Raw genomic sequence first — 23,184 nt, 5'->3', positions numbered from 1 at the left:
ACATCTACATCAAACAAGATTTAGTCTCCACAAAACTTCATACATGTTTTGATAGATAACATAAGTAGCATTATAACCAACATCTTCACATAAACTAGGAACTATTACTTTACCATAAACACAGCACCAAGAAGTTCAGTTGCCCCCTGCTGGTGGCTGACAGGTCTGACTAAAGACCGTAAAATCAAGAAAAACATATCATAAAGTGAAAAGAGCAACAGTTGTCAAAATTTTGATGATATCTACATGTGTTGGAGGTATCTTTTCATCTTTATCTTTGAAAGTGCAAGAATAATGGCATTGTAAAAGTTACTTTTCAGAATAATGGCATAATTAAGAGATAAGGAAAATGCAATATATTACTTCATGTCAAATTAGTGTTGTATAAAAAATGTTTAAGAAGACTAATTGTGAAAAAGGATTTTCTTTATCAATAATTATGAAATTATCACAAAACATAATTCTTCATCAGTAAGAATGCAATCTATCTGTTATCACAATTCATAAGTACAAACACGTTTTAGATTCTGGTTATTACTTCAGACAATATCATTGAAATGTAAACAAGGGAAATAACTCCATAACTCTTTTGGTTTATACATGATTGACTGATTGTTGGGGTTTAACGTCCGAGCAGCAATATTTCAGCTATATTCAGACAATGAACATGAAATGGATGATGAGATGAAAAAAAGGGATGGGACACAAGGATAATAGGGTCAAAAAATTTTGAAATCAACTAGAAAAAGGAAGGAATGGGTAAGGTCGGGCAATTTAGCCTCCTGTGGCAGAGCGCAAAGGTTCCTACTCCTATCGAATACCACAAAAGAGTTCTTTAACGTGCAAGGAAAGTGACATCTTTCCCAGCACAGTGCACCACTATGGGTCGCGGCCAGGTTTTCCATATTATAGCCTGACAACCCCAGCATGTAACATGCCAGAGGTACCCCATTCCATTGTGGCCAGAGCGCCAAGCCCCCGGCTAGGTTTCTGAGCACTATTTAGTCGCCTTTTACGACAAGCTTAGCTTTGCTGCAGGCCTACTCTTTTAACACCTGGACCTGCACCGGGCTTGGTTTATACAAAGTTCCCCTAAGTAGTCACAGTGTGTGAAACCACCACTCGCCAGCTCGCCAAATACGAGTAGATGTGTAATTTGGTGAGCTCATTAGCTTACACTCGTCACTTTGGCGACCGTCATTTGATTGACGAGTTTCAAGGAAAGTTAACCAGCCAACAGCTTATTTAGTTAAACATCCCTTAACATCATACAATAAAAATATGTTCCCTACATATTAAGAAGTTTAGCTTGAATATGTCAAGTGAATTTTGCACAATTTTATTGACTTGTAAAGCATTGTTTACGATCTGCCATTTTCATTTCCGGTAAACGGGATGTGCCAAAACATACGCAACAGTCCCAATCTCGTATTAGTATTCAAACGAAATTATTTTTGTAACTTAAGATTTGTTACCTTGCAAATTAGTTGTTTATTGTCAAAATAAAAATGAACAAGAAGCAAATGATAAACATTTCCTTGTTTCATGATGAATCTGTTGAAATATAATTTTATTTTTAAAATATGAGTTCAGAAATGGAGTACTTTAAGTACTTGAAAAGCTTCAACAGGAGAGAATATTCGAAAATGGAAAAGTTTTTTTACCAATTCAGAAACAAATGAAAAGATACATGTAGTTGAAGAAAGAAAAAGAAAGGCAGAAGACAGTCAAATCCAAGAGAAAACAGATGATAGTACAGATAAAAAAAAAAACCAACAAATTTTGCTAGTTGAATTTCTACTTGGATAGGAAGATCAATATTCCACTAGCCAGTATGGGAAAAAAATGGTTTCCCACACTGTAGTCAGGTTGAAAATATGGAGACTTTTGCCATTTTACTTTAGATTTTTTACATTTTGGCTATTATGGTGGCTACATTCGTCCATGTTATGTATATATAGCACAACTCCTGCACAATTATTATTCTTTTATCTCTACCCTGCCCCAATAAAAAATGTTCTTTGCTCTTGATTTAGCCCAACTAATCTGAACTTTTGGTTAATACAAGCTTTGATTAAACACTCTTTTGAATAAATTAGTTCTATAAAGATCTGTAAACTGTTTTCTCATGAGTTTCATTTGCCAAGAGTGTGGTGTGGGAAAATCATCGCTAGTTAAGACTGTAAAAGGGTACTTCAGCTGTCATATGCTGATATGCATGTTCATCAAAGTAATGTTATTTCAATAATACAATCTTAGACATAGTAAAATCACGTTGTTGGCAAAGTCTTAAAGAAACCAGAAACTCTCCTTGGCTAAACTAATCTCAGAACTCATTATGACCTAAAACATTTTTGGCAAAGTTCACAGGAATTACAACTGCGGGACAGGAGACAAAGAAAATTCCTTGCAGGTTGGCATAGACAAAATCTTATTTTGTCTTTCCAACATGATATATCTCAGTGATCTGTAAAATTATTATGTCTGATTTGTCTGGTATTTAGAAAGAATTTCACAAATAACTTGAAGGTCAAAATATGATATGAACAGCAATCATTAAAATGAGGAAAATTTTAATTAATTTTGATATAATTACACGAAGTTTAATGTAACTGTCTGTTAGAATTATCATTGCAGTGAAGCATATTGAAAATGTTGAAATTCCTGTTCTTAAATAGTGAAAAGAATTAACAATTTTCTCAAAGAGAAAACAAATTTAGCGAATGTGATCTAATTACCCTAATTTATAAATTTTTGATAGGCATTCCAATGCTTAAATTCCACCTAAAAGCAATCTATTAGCAACAGAACTATCTGTGACCATATCATTGAAACTAAATACAAATGAGAAAGCAGTAAATTCTATCACAATCTATACAACTTGGTTTAAATCAAGGCCTTAAAGAACCATAGTGAACACGCTCACACACATTTAACCTTGTTTGAAAAACTTAATTCCCTATAAACAAATAAAAAGTGGACCCCCTAACCAATTTCTGTGAAAATCAATATAATCCAACATTTTATTGCTTTTAACCCTTCACAAAAAAAAAAATTGATGTACTATCCAGGCAAAAAGTAGTTGTGACAGACAGACAGATGGGTCAAAAATGCCTAACAGTATTTTGACTGAACTTGTACTTCTAAAATAATCTGATTTCATTCTTTTGCATGGTGCATTCTTGTCAATTTACTGGGTCATTTGACATTAATCAAAAACCAAATTTATACATTTTGTGGAATCTGAAGCATGTATAAGGGGTTCAAATTAGCACTTCATTGAAGTTTCATGGAGTTGGGTCCTGAACCTACCAGAATTTACATTTTCTCTTACTGATGACCCTCCACTTTCATTTGGAGGACCTTTCATTTAAGATGCAAAAAAAAAAAAAAATCCAGGACCTTTCACTCTTTGAATGTAGATCATACCTACTTCGGGCTGCTGATGAAAATGTTTTTCTTGCATCAATAAATCTTGCAATAATTTTTCAAGTTTAAGACACAAACATTCTGTACATTCTAATGTGAAAAAAAAACAAAAAACAAAAAGTGACAATTTTTGGTGCTGCATGTATTTTGATTGGGTTTTATGAACTTTGTTCCTCGTCAAACTTCCTTAATTTCCCAACTATCACAGATGTTATACAATAAGCTATCAAACAACAGAAAATAAGTCGATTGTCAGATATTTGAAGATTGCAAATTTTCAGAGCCAGTTCTCAGGTTCTTGACTCAAGTCCTTTGTTACCACTGCCTCTTTTTTCCAGTATTTTTTCATGCTTCTAAATTTGGTTGTGAATTTATTACCAATCATGTTATTTTCTTACTTTGTTCAAACAGACAGATATTAAAATTTAAAAAATCCTCACCAACTAATCCAAAATTTTACTAAGCACGTTGTTTCTTAATACTTAATTCTTACCTTAGGTACTGCACATGGACTGTAATAGGAATAACTGTTCAAAACATCTGCCCACTTAACTGACTTATGCTGAAAACAATAAAGTAATTAAAAAGTCATCAACCAGTAGTTGGCCCATCAAAATGTTCAATGGGAGATAACTCTATTTAAAATTACAAAAACCTAACTGAATATGTGATCCAAGAGACAACAACGTGACCTCAGCTTTAAATAGTGTAACTTTTCTCCCAATTCTACAATAATAAATCATCTTTTATGAGAAATCTTTTTTACAACTTATTTATATGTTCAATAATCTAAACGATGAAACATTTTATACTTGGTTTTGAACATGCAGATAAGAATACTGTAACAGGTAACTGAGTCAACTATTTTATCTCTATTATCAGTGTTTGAACTATACAAGGGATTATCAAAAAAAAGAAAACTGTGGTGCTGATATGAAATATGAAATAGACTGGAAATAAAAGGTGTTTAGCATATAAGTAGCAGTCCTTACAAAATTCAGACAGAACGTAATTCATGCATGTCATAAACCCATCATATTCACTTTTATTTCTTATTCAGAAACCATTAGGCCAAATGAAATTAAATGGTAGGTTTTCATCCAACATTCATAAATAAACATGGGAAGAGTGGGAGGATTTTATTTTTTATTTCTTACTAGATATTTGCTGGCTTAATTTGAGCTATTTGAAGTATAGATATGTTCTAAATCCATAGCCACATCAGTTTCAGAGAAGAAACATTGTTTAGTTACCAAGAAATGAAAGATTAGAGTGTTATAGTATACTCAATACTGATGTGAAAAAAATCCTGATTTTGAAATTCACCCCGATTTTTTAATTTTTTTTCCAAATTTTAGGGGCAGGAGAAGACGAGACTTTACTGATTAATATTATTTGGCCTTATAGACCACAAAATTAAAAAAAATAAACAAACAAACAAAAAAAAGGCCATAATTCATCCTTCAGTTGTTACACTGATATAGACTGTATATATTGTTATCCTGGATCTGGTTGATTTAATTGGAACATAAATGAAGGATTTTCTCTACATCATATCTGCATACAGAAACAGCTATAACTACTTAAAAAATATGGTATATGTAGACCCAAAAGTTGTGTTTCTGCAGTGTAGTTTTCTTTTCCATAAGTCACTATACCATTGGCAGTATCTCAATTTGATATGAATTAGTACATAAAAACTTTAGGCTTTTTTTAAAAATGGTGAATCTAAAACACACATGATTTAAAACTATGCCCAAAAAGCAGTCCTTATACCTGTTCATTAGCATTCTTCTCTACATCATTAAGATTTTCTGAAGTCAAAGCAGGGCTTCCATGACAGCATGCTTGTTCTTTACTATTTTGACTTCCTGCACCCCTGAGGGAAGGGCTTGAGAAAGGGTTTTGCTGGCGATCCCTCATGGCTAAGCTTTTAGGTCCAAAAACAGCAGGATTTGACATTGGACATACCTGGTAGTCACCATAAATAGAATTCCTTACTGATCTGACAATTCTCTGTCCAAATGGTGAGTCATGAACAGCGATAGGAGCAGATCTAAATGGTGATTTGCTGGCATTATTATCTGGTGGGAAAAACCAACAAAAACACATATTCATATTCACAGTAATCAGTTTCAATTTTTTAAATGTATATATTTTTTATGATACATAGCTTGAAATACTAATAATAAAACTCACTGAGAATACCCTTGTCATCCACATATTTTTGTGCTGCTTTGAGTCATTGAGACGTAAACATTTTAATGTTATGCTGTAAAAACCATTCCAATTGAATCATTTTATATATGGTATGAATAGGAGGGGGAATAAATATATATAGAATAAAATAAATTTTGTAGGTGAAGAAAAAATTGTCCCGATATCACGGAGAGCCAAAAATGGTAAGATATATAACTGTTGAGGTGAGGTTTCCAGTCTTGTATTTGATTTCTGTATTTTTTCAAGGTTTTTTCATCAATTATTGGGCATCACTGGATTCCATCTACGAAAGAACTTTACTTGCCACAAGATTGTACATGTTTAAGCTTTCTCATAAATGGTATTGTTGGTAGTGAATTAATGAATGCCCCCCTGTATAATAAATTTTGATAGTTCACAGTCCCAATTAATTTCCCTTTTAGTAGCCTTTTCAAATAATCATACCATGCATTGTTCTCTGTTGTTGATCTTTTATGGACTTTAATAAGTTCTCTGTATCGGTTTTTGACAGGGGTTTCTTTGTGAGTGAAGATATACAGGACTGTCTGGCTGGGAGAGGGTGATGTAACAATGATGGTCGACACTATGGAAATAAATTTTATTTTTAATCAGACAGCTATTTGTTAAATACTTCTAATCACTGATATTAGAAAACAAATGGGCAAAACAATGAATGAAAACCAGAATATCAATGAGGCTTGGTGAGTTCATTATATTTGTTGAAGTTATTTCAAAAAAGATTTTCCTAAAATGATTCCTCAACTTGAATTTCAACCAATCAGATAGCTTGAAAATAACAACTAAGAGAACTTGAGAAATATTTAGATTTTTTTTTATGAAATGCAGACCTTAAATGATATCTACAATTTTTGTGAATTTTGAAATCTTTTCTCTAAGAAATTTAGTAGATAAAATTTCTCTTCAGTCAGTACAATCATAATAAATACAGAATGACGGCAGTTTTGAAGTGGAAGCAGAAAATATCACAGCAAGCATGATAGGGGTAAAAATGTCGATTTCATATTAGAAAAACAATTTCTTTTATTTGTTTTCTAGTGTATTTGAATTAAAATATAAGAATAGGTTTCAACTGTTGGTTTACGCTGCAACATGAACTGCTTCAAAGTTTATTCAATGTAAACCAACCCAAAGTCATTTATATCCAATAATCTATTCAACGATCGAAAACAATCCCTAAAGGTAGGAAGGTAGCTAATAGTTAATATTTCTTCTAGAAAATGAAGATGAAAATAAAGTCAAATGAATGAAAAAAAATGGCAAATTTTGTGAAAGATAATTGAAGAGAAAATATACAGTTCATGCCCTGAACTATAAAATTCTCATAAATGTACAACATAAGCTGTTTGTAACATAACAGCTCCCTTCAAGTATACAGATTGCCCTTTACCATTCCTTTTACACTTTTAACAAACCAATTCCTAAAATTCTTAAGTTGAATTTACTCATATTCTTTCATGTGTTTTTCAGACAATATTTAGTTTTAAACTGCAACCGTTCTATCTGAGCAGTCAAAATGCATTGACTGTATATTTACAAGCGATATATAGTCACTGACTGAACATAGCTTTCTTTTGTGACGTCACTAATCTTGTTTTGAAGTTGCAAGGATGTCGCCCGCTTCAAATAAAAAAAATGTTGTTTTATTTGCTTTAAACATGTTTTTCTTTTACATTTTTTGTTGCAGTATAGCAGTGACCTGACAAAAACTTTGATATAAAAATTTTAGCTTGAACCTGTAAAATGCTCGGCGAAGCCGTACATTTTCCTGCAGTTCTAAACCTAATCCATACATCAGTTTTATGTCAGGTCAGTGCAGTGTTATTGTCTATACGTCATTCAGACATAAATGTAATTATGACATAACAGTTTGCATTTCCCTATGCCATGATTCACATCATTTTAATTCATAAATATGCCAAATAGACTTTTCAGAAGTTGAAATTTCACAATATTATAAGCTTGATACTGGCATTTTAATCTATCACTTTAAAGTGTCTATAGCAACAAATCATTATACATACTGCTGATCCAGCAAAGGTCTGCCTTGTTTCTTTTGTGACTGGTGCAATCCCTTCATCATTGAGAATACTGATCAAGGCTTCAGGATCTTTCTCAAACTCTAAATCTGTAAGAATAAATTACATCTATTAAATGGGAACTTTTAATGACCTGATGTACATCTGCCCACAACTTAGGATTGAATTATAAGTGAACAATATTGTATTTACAGAGGTTTTTCTTAAAACTGTAATGTGCAGTTTCACACCTTGTAATGCTAATCACTGGCATTTTTATTGTTTTTCTATTGTTCTTATGCCTGATAATTTCTGTTTCATCCTACTAAGTCAAATTCACAATGATGTTGCAGATAAACAGAATTATGTCAGTTTTGAACAACTAAACAGAACATCACATCTTGCCCTAATGGGCTCACAGTAAAATTTTCTGCCTTACCTTCAAAACTGCCATTATTCTGTATGTATACTCATTCCAAATAGTGAAAAATTGGGAAAGTACCATAAAAAGGAGTTGAGAACAGACAGTAAACCAAATAACATAATATATAACCAGTCTGTATAAAATTTGAAATCAATCCATCCAGATGATGGGAGAGAGATAGTTGTGACAAATGTAAAAAATGGACAACCATTTCTTTACCTATGTTATCTTGCCCCTTTCAGCTAGTGTCCCTTTTTTCAAAGATGACTCCACAAATGTAAGAAAAATGTATTAGTCTGATGCTTGGTTGTAGTAATTACTACCACTTAATAGGTCGATTTTCATGAAATCAATGACCTCTTTAGTGTGTATGAACCAAAAAAAGTACTGATAAATTTTTTCTCAACATTAGTTTGTCCTTTCTTTCCTTTGTCTTCATTGAATCAAAGTGATATCACTGGTAATAGGCAAAGCTGAATTTCTAAATTAACACGTTTGAAAAAAAAACAAAAAAACAAACAAAAACCCAAGAAATCTGTGAGCGAAGGCTTACTATAGTGATACTCCCGCTTTTAATCATGATATAAGGAAAATAAACAAAGAGGTTTCCTGAGGTCCTCTCAAAACAAGCAACTGATGTCGAATCCTAACCAAATGGACCCCCCCCCCCCCATATTTCATACCTACCAGAATAATGTGTTAAAATTTCAAGATTTCAAGACGCTGTGATGAATAGTTGCTGAGAAAACTGTGATGGAAAAAATTGTTAAAAACTTGGTTAGAGGGTAAAACATATACCCCTTCTCCTTTGGAAAGTGGTATAAAAACTTCAGTATAATTGGATCTGTTTTAATGGATATTGTTGATTGAAAACACAAATGTTACCTTTTTCTGTCTATCTTTTTGATTAACCTCAGTTTAAGAAGTTTCAAACACTACAGGTGTCAATTTCACAAAAAGTCTTAGGTGTTGAAAATAATTGTAAATTAATGATGTCACAATGCTATATTAGGTTGTGACGTCGTTCCTTACGATCAACTTTACACTTACAACTTTTTGTGAAATCAACGCCAGGGCTTTAAGAGTTTTTATTTCCCACCATTCAGTGCAAATGAAGATTAAGCCAGAGTATTTGTTACTATGTGTCACTGTAAAAATCTTGATCAACTTACTGTGGGAAAAATATTCATAGCAACCATCAATAGTCATCTTCCTTCATGCACAAATACATATGATGCCAAACTGCCATATAAAGTTTTATTTAAATCTATTGAATGGTTTAGGACGAATTGCATTACCAAGGCAATAGACAGACAAAATGAATCTTAAATATCCCTCAGCATTGTTGGCAAGGCAAAAGACAGCCAAGATGATTCCTAAAATATTTCTTAGCATTAGACAGACAAAATCCTTTAGCATTGCTTGCAAAACAATAGACAGACAAGATGATTCCTTAATATCCCTTAGCATTGTAAGCAAAGGGGTATTATCATGGCTATAATGTAGAGAACCTTGGTCTTCAGTTGTGTCTTTATCAAACGCTAAGGCTTTCTTAGCTGTAATTGTTCTGTCTCCTGGTATCTGGTCGGGATCACATGGCAGTTCTCCAAGGATTCTCCTCTTCCCTAGATTGGTACAACTTCTTGTCTTCATCTTACCAGTGCTGAGGAGAAATATTAAACAAGTTTCAGTATGTGATGATTTGGTAAGGATCCCCATAATTATTTTAAATCTTATTTGCTCATTATACTGGAAATTTTAACTGAGGTGTATCTTATAAAGGGTGTTTCATAGGCAAATATGAACTTAAAAGAAGTTTTGTGTATCCAGTAAAATGATTGAACCTTTTTTTCCAATTATATATATTTTTTTTATCAAAAAAGAAGAAACCATTACCAATAATTTTAAACAAAATATCAAAAACTGAACTGCCAAGTGGCAAGAATGTTAATAGGACTACAGTATTATTAACATATTTTTATGGTGTATATTTCACTACTTTAACAGAGGAAAAAAAATACCTCAAATAAGGCATTTCTCATACACAAATTGAAATTTTTCATATCCTCAAAAATTGATACATACATGTATGTCACTAAAGATAGGAAATTGTCAACTGTTAAATTTGATCAAATGTAAGTCTAGTTTTATTTTTTGGCCTAAATATCAAAGTTCCTGCGATTTGATAACATTAAATAACATTTAATACTATTATCAGACAGTTCATTGAATTTGCTGATTTACAATGTACCTTTTTCTAACTTAAGAATGTTTGAAATTTTTGAACGTGTTATACAAAATAACCTGGTTGGCTACAGTTTACAGGTATAAACTGCTTCATTGTAAACTGGCCCAAATCAGGTCAACTGTTCAAAAATTTCTAACTGGCCATACTAGTAAATTTTTTTTAATAATTTATTAATAATAGAAAAATTATTAGTTTGGGATTATTTGAATCATGGTGTGTGAACCAATGGACATTAATGATGTCATTGTACAAAGCAAGGTTATAAAAAATAACATGGTTTGCTCAAAAAGAACTAACCAATCAGAAAACGTGTAACAAAATAAATTAAATTATTTCAAAATATCTTAATCCTTGAATTAAAAAAAAAAAATTAAATATGATAAGATTGTTAAACCTCATTGATAAAGTGTCTATAGTTGTTCTCCCAGTGACTTTCTTTTCACTAAGGCCTTTGTTCTTGAGAATGGTGTCTAATGCTTTTTGGTCACTTTCAAAATCAACATCAAATTCTTCTAAGTCGTTCAGTATTGTTGTTTTTTCCTGGACTGTAAACTTGGTTCCTGGCTTTGTAACATCAAAAGGCTGTGCCTAAAAGGATCAACAATTCAGTTCAATGTTTGCAACATGTAACAAATAGGTACAATCATGGAACCGATGTCCATGCGGCACAAAGAGGTACAATCATGGAACCGATGTTCATGCGGCACAAATAGGTACAATCCTGGAACCGATGTCTGTGGAGCTATGTTTTCATCCAACATCATATCCACATTATAATAAAAGTAGAACAAGGCTCAATTCAAACAAAATTTGTTCAAATGCTCTGGAAAAATCAACCAGTGATGACATTTTCCTATAACTATACTAATGAAATTTATTAATAAAAAAGTCATGCTAGGTATATCTCCTAATTGTACAGCAATTCCACAAAACAGGAAATTGGTATCAGACAGTAACTATTTTTTTACAATTCATGCTCAATTACTTGCATATACTGTGAAAGTACTATTGTTTGTGGGGTACTAATTGGATAGACTAAACCACGAAATTTGGTTCCCAATGAAAAGGAAAATTTCATTGATGTGTATACTGAAAATATCAAAAACCATGAATTCAAGAATCCATGATTTTGTGTTTCTTTGCTAATCCACGAAAATTGATATCCACCAATTAAAATACTTTCCCAGTTAAGTCACATACCATTATCAAATTTATCTATGGGAAGTAGAATAAATTGTAACATTAAAGGGGGGGTGTTTATGTCATGGTGTTAATGTGTTACTGTTAGGGCTGTGGTCTTTATTACTACAGAAAATTTCCTTTATACTATATATGCACTGGTAACGTGGCAATATACTCCAAGGTAGCTAAACGGTAAGGCACTGATTCCAATTTTCATGTTTCATGAAGAACATTAGCCATTCAAATCAACATATTGTTTATTATATGCCTATTGGATGCTTGGATGGACAATGACAAGTGAGGGAATAATGAGAGAATAAGACACCCAATCTGTTTTACAGATTATCTGTCATACATACTATGGTATTTGGTTTCTTCTTACAACTTTTTCCTCTCTGTAACTGTTCCTCCCACTTCCTGTGGAGCTTGCTAAAGTCAGGAGCTGGTCGTGCCTTCATTTTTTTTGTTGACGACACAGGTCTGGGTAAATGACTAAGAAAAAAAGGTAATTTAACCATTCCTAGAAGATGCTAAAACAATGTTGTTGACAAGACAACATTTAACAGATGTTTTTTGTTTATTGGTAACAAGAAATTTTGTGAAACACAATAAGCATTGTACACAAAAAAAATATACTTGACTGCATCAAAAAAACCTTAAGTTATGAATCATCTCAATAAAGACATATAAAAGTACTTAAATAAAACATTTAATTTGTTTATCTTCATCATACTACATGTACATGTATCTATAATCTTTGTAGCAGATAAGTAAAATTGATAATTTTCACTTTTTAAAGTTCCACATTCAATAAATAATACAGTCCAGTATTTGAGTCTGCAAGTAGTAGTATGTGTAACTATTTGTTGTAAGTAATGTTGTCACAACGTTACAAAATTTTATCATTAATTCATCACAACTTTTTGTAAAATCAATTTTGCTGGTGTACATGTTTATTACTAGTGTACTGATGACTTGATCAACTTTTGAACAAAGAAACAAAGAACAGTGATTAATTACTGTGACAGTATTTCATATGCAAGCTCTTGCAAAATGATATTCCCTTAGAATATAATTCATCAAAACAAATGAAATAATCCTACATGTATTTTATAAGATGATGCTTATAGGAGTTTCAGTACAAACCTCTTGCAAGCAGATGGTGTGCTCTCAGTTTTAGCAGCTACTCTCATTGTCCTCATGCTGTCAAATGTCTTTATGGTATTCTATCAAAGAATGTAATGTAAAAGAGCAAGTAAAGTGTACAGTTGTGACATTGAACGGTAAACCTGAGCTCAATTTTATTGTGTGGTTAATTGGCTATTCTTGTCATCATGCAGTAAGTAGTACATGTATTTGATCAGAAAACAAGCAAATCAAAAGAGCAAGTGAAATTATGATATTGAAAGGTGAATCCATTGTTTTCCATCTACAGTGTACGTTTTAAAAATTCAATGAATAAACATATACATGTATAAACAACTGAACAAGCATGTTTGAAACATAACATTTATCTTTTTTTTTTAAATGGACTGTTTCAAATTGAATTTTCAAATAACTGTGTTCTTTTTTTGAAAATAAGATTAATCTCATTCAGTGATTGAGATTACCGTGTGCCATGCGCAATAGTCGCATTTCCTCTGATAATGGCACATTGAGTGACTAATGCGTGATGTCACGTGCGCACATTAAGTTTCCATCAATAATGGTGGAGTGTTGTCCACTACTTCAAGTGTACTTGTGACAGTAAAAAAGGCATGACCGTGTCTTTTAACAATGTTTTTATTAGCTGCAGGCTTACATTTTGATCGCCATGTTTTCGGGGGGATTTGAACACCAGGGAATGAAATGGTACTTAGTCGATTTTTTAGATTGCATATTCTTGATTGCTTACGCGTTTGACAGAACAATAAACACTGTTTTAAAGAATAAAAATAATTTGATAATATCAGAAAAGTGTGGACTGGTGGTCCCATTTAAAATTGAAAATGCCACCAAAGACATTTTTAAGCAAGACCCAAAACAAAAGAAATTATTTTTTTCAAATCCTAAAAAATATTAATGATGGTACATGTAATTACCAGAATCAAACTGTAATTATTGTAGAAACTAACTTGGCAGCTGGACACGATTATGAACCCCCTATTGAAAATATTAATAATGGTGGAGTCATATTATCTGGTCCCGAAGTACCCCCCCCCCCCAGAAAAAATCCAAAATCTGACTGCAGCCAAACAAAGAAATAGACTCTTTCCCATCATTTGTGATAAACTACTTTAATAGCCAAGTTGGGGTCTAACTGATGGGGGATCTGTAGACTATGATAAAGCACTAGACATTACATTAGTATAAAAACTCAACCAACAGAAAAGAAGTGATTTGATGTGACAATTAACTGACAAATTAATTGTTAACTCTAAATAAACATTTGATCTGCTATGTAAATTAAAGTTTGTTTATGCTACATTTGGTATTCAATATCTATCTCTAGCCGGCCTTAGCTGCTATTCCAAATTTTGTGCAATGTTTTTTAGAATGGCCCATTGAAATTGAAAATGTCCCATTGGCAAAATTTTAATCCCAATCACTGCTCATTTTTTTATGTGTTCTGGAAAATTTCTTGACAAATCCTGTCACTCTGCAAGTGAACTTAGTACTAAACTGTGCCATTGCTTTAGTTGACAGTACATTATGTTCATGGTACTTACATGTACATGTACCTCTGTGTATCCGATTTACAATCCTTTAAAACAAAACTTGATACAACAGTTTACATTGGGCATATGGAAATCACAATTTAAAGTGTCCTACAATTACATTGTCCTTCATTTCAATATTAATCAGGAGTTCAGTAAACTTGGATTTTTTTCAAACTTCAGATTTCACTTGGAAAACTACTAAAAATATTGATTTTCCTACAATTAAATTTTGTTTTCCTAACAAATCATTTCAGAAATACAAGTTTCTATTTCCTATTTTGTATCGTTTAACCTGAACTTCAACCCAACATTACAAAATACTTACATGATTCTCCACAAGTCTGTCATATGTCTGTCCTAGAATACATATTAAAGGAGAGATATAAACCTTCATCACCAATAGCTAGAATATCTTCAATCCCACAGGGGTTAAAATGTATTTTCTCATGTACACAACGTTAAAGTACTTACAGGTACAATGTACTTGTAGAGATGACATCACTTAGGCCAAGAAAAAAATATCGTTGTTAAAGGTTATATTGTTTAAAAAAAAAAAGACAGTAGGTTGGCATTACATTTATTTTTTTAGCACAGGTTCACTTTTACTTCAATCTCTGAGTGTTATTTCATGCACATGTTAACATCTTAAAATGTATTATTCGTAACTATTTTTGTGGTAACCATGCTGCTGACTGGCCTCTGTTTACGAATGGGTTGACTATACACACTGAAGATATGAAAACACTGTGTTGCCTCAACCGTCAGAAAGACTACTTTTGATTTTAACTGCAAATTACTTATTTTTATTTTTAGTTAATGGATATTTGGCTTAGGGTACGGACAAAAAAGGTATGTCATATAACTGTAAATAGACATTTTTTTTCTAAACTAGAAAAAATACCCTACACACAGTTAAATCAAAACATGTGAACTCGTGGATCGTTATGGTGTACCCACCTGCACCATGAAAACTGATTTGTTCAGTGTGTCATAGTTTTCCTTTCCTCTTTGTCTACCCTGGGCTTGACTTTTTATGCCTATTGATTCGTTGCATGTTTCTAGAAAATCAGAGGACGCTTACCCTACTGGTGTACCTGATCCATGCTTCCAGTCTTTTGTCCAAGTTGCTCATTTTCTTTTGTTACTTTGAATGTATTAATTTGGTTATCTCGTGTTCTTTGTTGTGTGTTTCTGTTTTCCATATCTGGCCTTGTCTCTGGATTACATTCTTTTGATTTACCCTACAATCTTGGATCCCCTGATTACCCTTTCATAAACTTTTTGAAATCAAAACAGTACAGAAGAAAAACTATATAACATCAGTTAATTCTACGTAAGTGAATGTGAAGTCACAAAAGCTGACTTGAGGCTATTAATCCAGTTGTCCGAACTCCAAGAAACCTACAGAATATTTTGGCAAAGTACAATATCAAGTAACAATCTAATCAAATTACAGAATCCACCTGCATAAAAGCCACACTGAATCCAAAAAGGTATTATAGGTGAAGGATTATTGAAAATGACATGATGGGCCAAGGCCGGCATGGGGTGAGGCAGTTTTCTATATTTTGCCTCTTGGCAAAGAAAGGGAGTTTGGTGCTGAGTGGAGAGACCTTATGTTGACCTTATGCAAAGAGAAACAGTAGGTAGGCATGTCCATTGTCGTAATATGACGCGATGTGTTTATTTTAATACAGCATATTCGAAAACAAAGGTAAACATATCTACTGTAATTAACTACTGTATACCTTTTTTGTTAATTAGATTCTACCTAAGCAACAATAAAAATATTTACTTTAAAAACTTCCATTAAAAAGTACCTCAATTTGAATTTATTGCAACATTCTTACCAATTTGTCACTTCAAACACCATTGAATTTCCCGGCCCGAATGATTGTTTTCAATTTTTATCCAATGATAATCATTGGTCTATTTGAATTTGGCTGAATTTGATCTATATTTGGTAACTCTCGGGAATTTCCATCATTTGTAGAGATTCGACGAGACTTCTCAAAATAGTCGAAACAACATGGCGATGACAGAACAAGTTTCTATTCAATTGTTTATGTTTATTGGAATTATCTTATTATCGCTTGTGGATATAATAATAACCAAAGGTTCGTTTACAAATTTAATTTTCTAAGAATATGGCAATATCTTATTTCACTCGAAAATCAGTCCCCAACAAATAATTTACCTGAGAAATTACCTGTACGTATACCTGTCTTGTTAATTTTGTTTTATAACTTCCATGGTTCTTTGTTATATCATACGATGTTGCGGAAACCGCAAATATACATTTGTTTATAGACTGAAATGATATAATATTGAAATTAAATTTGAGGTGGTATTTTAATATCGTTGGTAGCAATGAAGAATGCATTTACAATACATCTTAATTTCTCTATTGATATACAAATCTTTACAAAAGTACTAATTGGAGTGGATAAATCATTTGTTTAAGGAGTAATCAAGGGAACCAAGATCCTTGTGGAAATCAAAAGAATGTAGTACAGGGACAAAGACCAGACATGGAAAACAGATAAACACAACAGAACATACAGTAACTAAAATAATACATACAAAGTAACAAAAGTATATGAGCAGCTTGAACTCAACTAAAAACTGGGAGCATAAGTATAAGTGTGAAACTGCACCATTTATTTCTTCTACAATCTTTCATATGAGAGAAAAGTTACATTTTTTTATTTTGAAACTTGAAGCTTAATAAGATGATTTTTAAGCAGTGCATATTAATGTTTACAGCACAGTACTCCAAGTACATTTGTATTTCAGAAATTGTCCAGTAAATAATTGTTCCTTGCCAATTATACCAAATTCAATTTTCAAAGATTCATGTTTACATTATAAAAAATATGTTAATATTAGAATCTTGAAAAAAAACCTTTTAATAGCATTTGACTAAGTACATGTACTTCATGTATATGTATACATGTATGTTAGTATTGTTGTTTTCATGAACATATTTTGGGAATGTTAGAATTGAAGGTCACAGAGATACATTGTATATTATAATCATGAATCTTTACAAAATATATATTATTATTCATTTGTATAAAAAATTTATATTTAATAGTGCAAAAAATACATTACTAGCACGTAGATTGTACAAGTACAATGTATGTATCAGCTACTGCATGTAACATTGTTTCCTTACAATCTTGATTTTTCACAAATTATACACTGAAAAATATGTACACATTTCTTTGCTTAGCTAAAGAAAAAAAGTGCTTACAATGCACATACATTTTCTGTTTCTGCTGAATATACACCAAGCATCATGCATGAAATGAACTTTAAAAAATATACCTGTATACCTGACCTACATGTATGTACCTACTTTAGCATGGAATTTCACAGACATATAGTTTGTGTAAATGAAAATGTTATAAACTTGAGGTTGCCTTTGGGTAAAAGGGATTAAACTTCCATTTGTTAGTTTTAATGTCATTCAGCGTACATGTACAATGTATCTTGTACTATGGTGCATGTTGGGAAAAGATAGAAAAATGTATGTGTGTCATCATTGTATTTTATCTAATCATTATAATAATTGTCATTCCTATGCCCCTTTTGCTTCTTCTACCTCTCCTTGCTCTCCTAGAGATACATGTACAATGCATACTATATACATGTACTACATGCCAAAATCTGCATCATATACCATATCAACCTGAAACTCCCATATCAGGCCAAGCTTCACCAGCCTGAGGGGTTATATACATGTAGGTAGGGGGTTTTACATCATCTGATACAGATTTTGACATGTCATGTTCATTATTTCACATATATTAACTATATTTCAAGTCTGTTCCAAGTATTGAAGGGTTTAAACAGTCACTTATATTGCATATTCATGTACAAAAAACATATTTCGATCTAAATATATGATTTAAGTACATGTATATGTTGAGGGTTTTTTGTTTTGTTTTTGTTAAATGGTGTGGCACTGGATGTACATGTACTTTTTTGTATATTGATGTTTGATAGTGTTTTTTCTGAATTAAGTACTAAAATTAATTTAATTGATTTTTCATGGGGTAGGAAAGTAAAATTCAGTTCTTGCTATGTACATTTTGATGACTCTTATGTACATGTATACATGTATATGTAAATGTAAACCAAAGTTTTACATTTCTTTCTTATTCATACAGTGACCATTTTGGTATCCATAGTTACCATAATAGCTTTATTTATAAATGTGGAAAAAAAAACATATTTCATAAGTCATTTTGAAAATTATAACTCTTGAGCATAATAAAACAAGGCCATTTCATGTTGATATTTCATGATAGCCAACAATGCCATTTGCTCTAAAGCTAACTTTATACACAATGGACTGGTTTATAGATTATCAGATCATTTTTCCTTGTTTTGGTTTTAACTGTTAAACAACAAATGGCCAAGTTTGACCTTTACCAACACAATTTTATCATTGATTTTATACAACTTTCTTTCTTCTCGGACCAAGTTGATTCCATTTCTGTAACAATAAAGTGTAGTACATTGTACACATTTGTACATCCATGTAGCAGGATGGATGCTAAATTATTTCAGTTTTTTTTTAAATTTAAGTTCTCTAATTATCTAACTTGTACATGTACATTTAGTAATGAATGATTAAACTTGTTTTATTAAATTTACTTCAATTAGGCACATGTAATTTTGAAACCACACTTGTTAAAAGATGAAGTGTAATTGTAATATTTTGTACCTCTGTGCTTAAGTCATTTGCCATAGGGAAAATATTTACTCTGATTCAGTGAATAGGTGAATTTATCTTCATATCCTTAAAGGCATTTTTGTCAAGTTAATATTGTAAGGTTAGCATGTGACATAGATTTACATTTGACAATGTACAAATCGTTGTAAGCCTAGGTGCTAATTCATTTATAACGTTTTACCTTTTCCACTGCAGTGCCTAAGTTGTGATAAAATTTTGTCTTTTCTTGTCATTGAAACAAAATTATATCTTGGTTAATTTTGAAAAAAGAAATTATGGTGAACATGATAAAATCTCTCATATCACTCTTAAAATGCATCAGAGCTTTAAGCTACATAGTATATACATGTACATGTACCTTAGACAATAGATATTATACATCTTATCATACCCCAAGATTAAACTCAATACCCTCTATTTGTTAGTGCTACAATTTTGTTAGATACCGACGCCCAGAAGGTCACTTTAGAGTTCAGTTTCTAATATGAAATTTATAATTTTTTGATATGTGCTTTATTATACCTTCACTTTTACCAGATACCTTACGATTTCATTTCTTATTCAGTTTCTTGAAATCCACTGTATGTAAATGTATATTATCAGGATGTTACAGTAAATTTCATACTTCTTTGTAATGTGATATTTTATTGTCCTTATATACATTTTCTAATTGTACACAATGTATTAAGGTAGTAATCATATGAACTGAAGGCAATATTGTAATTGTATGAAGGCAACATTGTAATTGTGTAAAGAATTATTGTATGTGTAATTTCAAGAAAGCAATATTACATTATTGTTAACTGATCATTCATGTTTCCTTCACTTTAGGAACATTGACAACATGGCAAGGCAGAGTTCACTTCATCAAATTCTTAAAATCTATAGATGTACAAATCTATTAGGGTTTACCAGTACTTCATGTAGTTTATCTGCAAAAACTGACGATTTACAAGTACAAATATATTTATTATGGAGTGATAACTAGACTTTGATGGATAATTGTATACTGATTGATAGTTTGTTATGTCTGTATATATGACTGTGGTTTCAATGATTGAAAGGTCTTCTTTTTAATGACTTAAATTGAGTCATTTTCATGTAATAGTAAACTTCCTTCAATTTTTATCTTTGGCTGTTTCCTGTTTTATTTTGTTGGTTGTTGTCAGTGACAGATGCACAGGTTTCTTTTGCTTGATAGTTTATCCTTGTAGATTCTTTCTACTGAATTCTGTACAGCTGGTGTGTCATGGCAAGAGGATAACTTGGAGGCAGTCTACATGAAAAAGTTTTGAATTGCAGTACTGACACTGTGGTGAATCAAGGGGAGGGTTCCAGGAATTGGAAAACCCTTTTTTGTTGACATTTTCTTTTGTTAACTTTGTACAAAATTTTGGCAAAAATAATGAAATTATAACTTGGAACTCCTACTTCTTTATAATTTTCTGGATTAAACCCCCCTTTTAAAAAATAAAAATTCTATATTGGCTCCTGCTAAATGTATTTACATTTGTATATGCTCCAGTGGTGTAATATCTATTTTGACAGATTTATTTTGGACTTGAATCAGATATGTGTTCAGTAATTTTGTTGTTATCCTTATTTTCTGATCTTAATAATTAATTTCGACTTTCAATGTATCATTGCTGGCATATTAGCATTGAAAGAATTAGCCTGCCCATCCCTCCCTTTTTCTAGTGGCAATCAAAATTTGTCGACCCTATTATCCTTGTGTCCCATCCTTTTTTTTCATTTCATCATCATTTCATGTTCATTTTATCATCCTTTTCATGTTCATCATCTGAATATAACTGAAATATTGCTGTTCAGATGTTAAACCCCAACAAACAACAGTCTTTCAAGAATCAACACATCAGTCAGTCTACCAGTAGTTTAAATTAGCCCCTCCCATTTTTATAAAAATGCAAGGTCTAATTCATATTATATTCCAACAGTTGCCCAGTTATATTTCATTAGCTTACAAATTTTTTCTCTGAGGCACTCGTCTGATATCAGTAAAATTTTGTACGATTGTACACGTTGTCAAATTGTTTTATGATCCAGAACTTAAGTAATTGGTACATTGTTTTATGATCCAGAACTTAAGTTATTGGTACATTATGTACATACAATCTAAAATCTTGCTAGAATAAGGCTGTAAAATAATAAGTATGTAATAGCTGGAAGGGAATCACACTTCAATGGAGTATTCATGTTGGATCACATATAATGATTAATTTTTTAGGAAATAAACAAAACCTTTGCTGACATCCAAGTTTGTATTTTGGTGAAAGAATTGAAAACTGCATTGATATACCCTTCACTTCTTTTTGGCTGTAATTGCCAGAGCTTGCCATATCTACGTGGACTTTTTGTATCACATTAGACTTCTTACAATTAGGTTTCTGGAACAGGATTTTGTTGCTGCAAGATTAAAGTCATCACTTCAAAAGTTTTATGGTCATCATCATAAACATGTGGATCCTCGTGGTGTATCCATCTGCATCATGAAAACTGACTTGTTCAGCATGTCATATCTTTTCTTTTCACTTTATTCTTCCCTGGACTTTTAATGAGTAATTAATTGGCTGGTGTTTCTAGAAAAGCAGAGGACCATACCACTGTACCTTGTCCATGCTTTTTTAGAGGAGTCTGAGTTGCTCATTTACTTTTGTTGTTTTGTATGTGTTTTTTGGTTGTTTTGTTGTGTATGCCATATTCCATGTTTGGTCTTTGTCCCTGGATTACATTCTTGTGATTTTCACTGGAATCTGCTTCCCTTGATACTCATTCAACAAATCAAAACTTGCATGTTTACCTGCATTAGATTTGTCATGACTCTGTATACTGCAGAGGTGTTTACTTGTACAGATTCTCGTGTTTTATACAAATTTTGACTGCAAATTACTCTTTAGGGAACTTGAATATCTACATAGTACCGATGTAAAAATTTCACAAAGTTCAGGATTTTACAGATCATTTCCATGGAATACCATGAAAAATACAGATTGTCATCAAGTACACATGTAGTAAAAACATGTCTGATACAGGTGTAATTGAAAACATGCATATGTACAGTAGGTGTTTGTTCTAATAATACAAAAAATGTTGTTATAATACATTGTAGGTATGTGGGACATTCAATGTCAAATGGTGTTCCTAGATTTTTTTCAAGTTCAATTAAAGAATTACAGTTTCCACTTATGGCATTTATTTGGTTAATTAATGATATACAGCTGTATATGAAATTGTCAAAAAATACAATTTTCAATTAAGCACCATTAATATGCATGTACACTATACTTTTGTATATGTTGTACAAGTCAACAGAATGCAATATCAGCAAAAAATTAAATGCTTAACTGTCTTATCAAATGGTGTGTAAAGATGACAAATTACAGGATCAGCAGCTACTGTATACAAAATTACAATTTCTTGGACATTTACACATGTCTTAAATTAATATTTCTCTCATAAAAAAACATTATTATGTCAACATTAATTGTAAAATATGGCATTTAGCAGTATAGGTGGCAGAGTGTGTAATTTTTGTCATCAATTATACATTTGATGGTGTTGAACTGCATTAAACAAGACCAGGTATGTCTGTAAATGTACATTAATTGTAAAGATATGTTACTTCCGTTAAAAAAAAAAAAAATGGATTTGTGGTCAAGTCAGGATTATTTCTTGTAATTCGCTATTCATATTCTGTTATGATACAACTTGCCATTAAATTGTACACTCTTTCTCTTTTAAACTTTTGTCCCTTTTTTTTCTTTAATTTATTTGTCTTTCTCGCTTTTTAAAGTAATATCTGATATATATTTTAACATTGATGCTTGAACATGTATATAACATGTAGGATAAAGTATTTGTTTTTTTTTATACCCCTGCTTACAAAGTTTTTGGGCATACATTTGTGTATATTCAGGAATCACCCTGTCTTTCAACATATCAGTTGCAGGTGCAACTCATAGACAGCTGAGGAACTTTGACAAAAAATTATAGAAAGGTTTGGCATCATACATGTACATGAAGGAGTATGATAATAGTGGGAGGGATCCAAAGTGAAATAATCCAAGAGTTTTATATATTGAAACCTCATAATTGCATCTTCTCCTTAAGGAGGAAGACCTAGAATAAGGGACATACAATGTAACTCTTAAAATCAGTAATATGTTTGTATCATATTCAATTTC

General features: G+C 31.8%; 2 protein-coding genes across 9 annotated transcripts in view; one reads left to right on the top strand and one right to left on the bottom strand.

Moving 5' to 3' along the window:
• LOC148603169 (uncharacterized) overlaps window positions 1–16,166 on the bottom strand; it is a 57,085-nt gene extending 40,919 nt beyond the window's left edge. Inside the window, exons 1-10 of the mRNA XM_088551289.1 lie at window positions 16,089–16,166; window positions 14,564–14,595; window positions 12,686–12,765; window positions 11,899–12,031; window positions 10,752–10,945; window positions 9,621–9,772; window positions 7,692–7,795; window positions 6,094–6,232; window positions 5,206–5,513; window positions 3,923–3,991 (exon numbers count right to left, since the gene is read on the bottom strand). Coding sequence (XP_088407415.1) covers window positions 3,923–3,991; window positions 5,206–5,513; window positions 6,094–6,232; window positions 7,692–7,795; window positions 9,621–9,772; window positions 10,752–10,945; window positions 11,899–12,031; window positions 12,686–12,741 — 1,155 coding nt within the window. The 5' untranslated portion in view covers window positions 12,742–12,765; window positions 14,564–14,595; window positions 16,089–16,166. The remainder of the gene's footprint in view (window positions 1–3,922; window positions 3,992–5,205; window positions 5,514–6,093; window positions 6,233–7,691; window positions 7,796–9,620; window positions 9,773–10,751; window positions 10,946–11,898; window positions 12,032–12,685; window positions 12,766–14,563; window positions 14,596–16,088) is intronic.
• A 68-nt stretch (window positions 16,167–16,234) lies between these two features.
• The window catches only part of LOC148603168 (plexin domain-containing protein 2-like), a 73,810-nt gene continuing 66,860 nt past the window's right edge, over window positions 16,235–23,184 (top strand). For all 8 annotated transcript variants that reach the window (XM_088554122.1, XM_088554121.1, XM_088554118.1 and 5 more), the window contains exon 1: window positions 16,235–16,355. In XM_088554122.1, the coding sequence (XP_088410248.1) occupies window positions 16,268–16,355 (88 nt within the window). In that variant the 5' untranslated portion in view covers window positions 16,235–16,267. The remainder of the gene's footprint in view (window positions 16,356–23,184) is intronic.

Source organism: Perna viridis, chromosome 11 (genome assembly GCF_037379345.1).
Source record: "Perna viridis isolate PV_CMFRI_1.1 ecotype Kerala chromosome 11, ASM3737934v1, whole genome shotgun sequence".
Classification (NCBI taxonomy): domain Eukaryota; kingdom Metazoa; phylum Mollusca; class Bivalvia; order Mytilida; family Mytilidae; genus Perna; species Perna viridis.
Note: the sequence above shows the minus strand (reverse complement) of the source record. Positions and strands in the feature narration are given on the sequence as shown.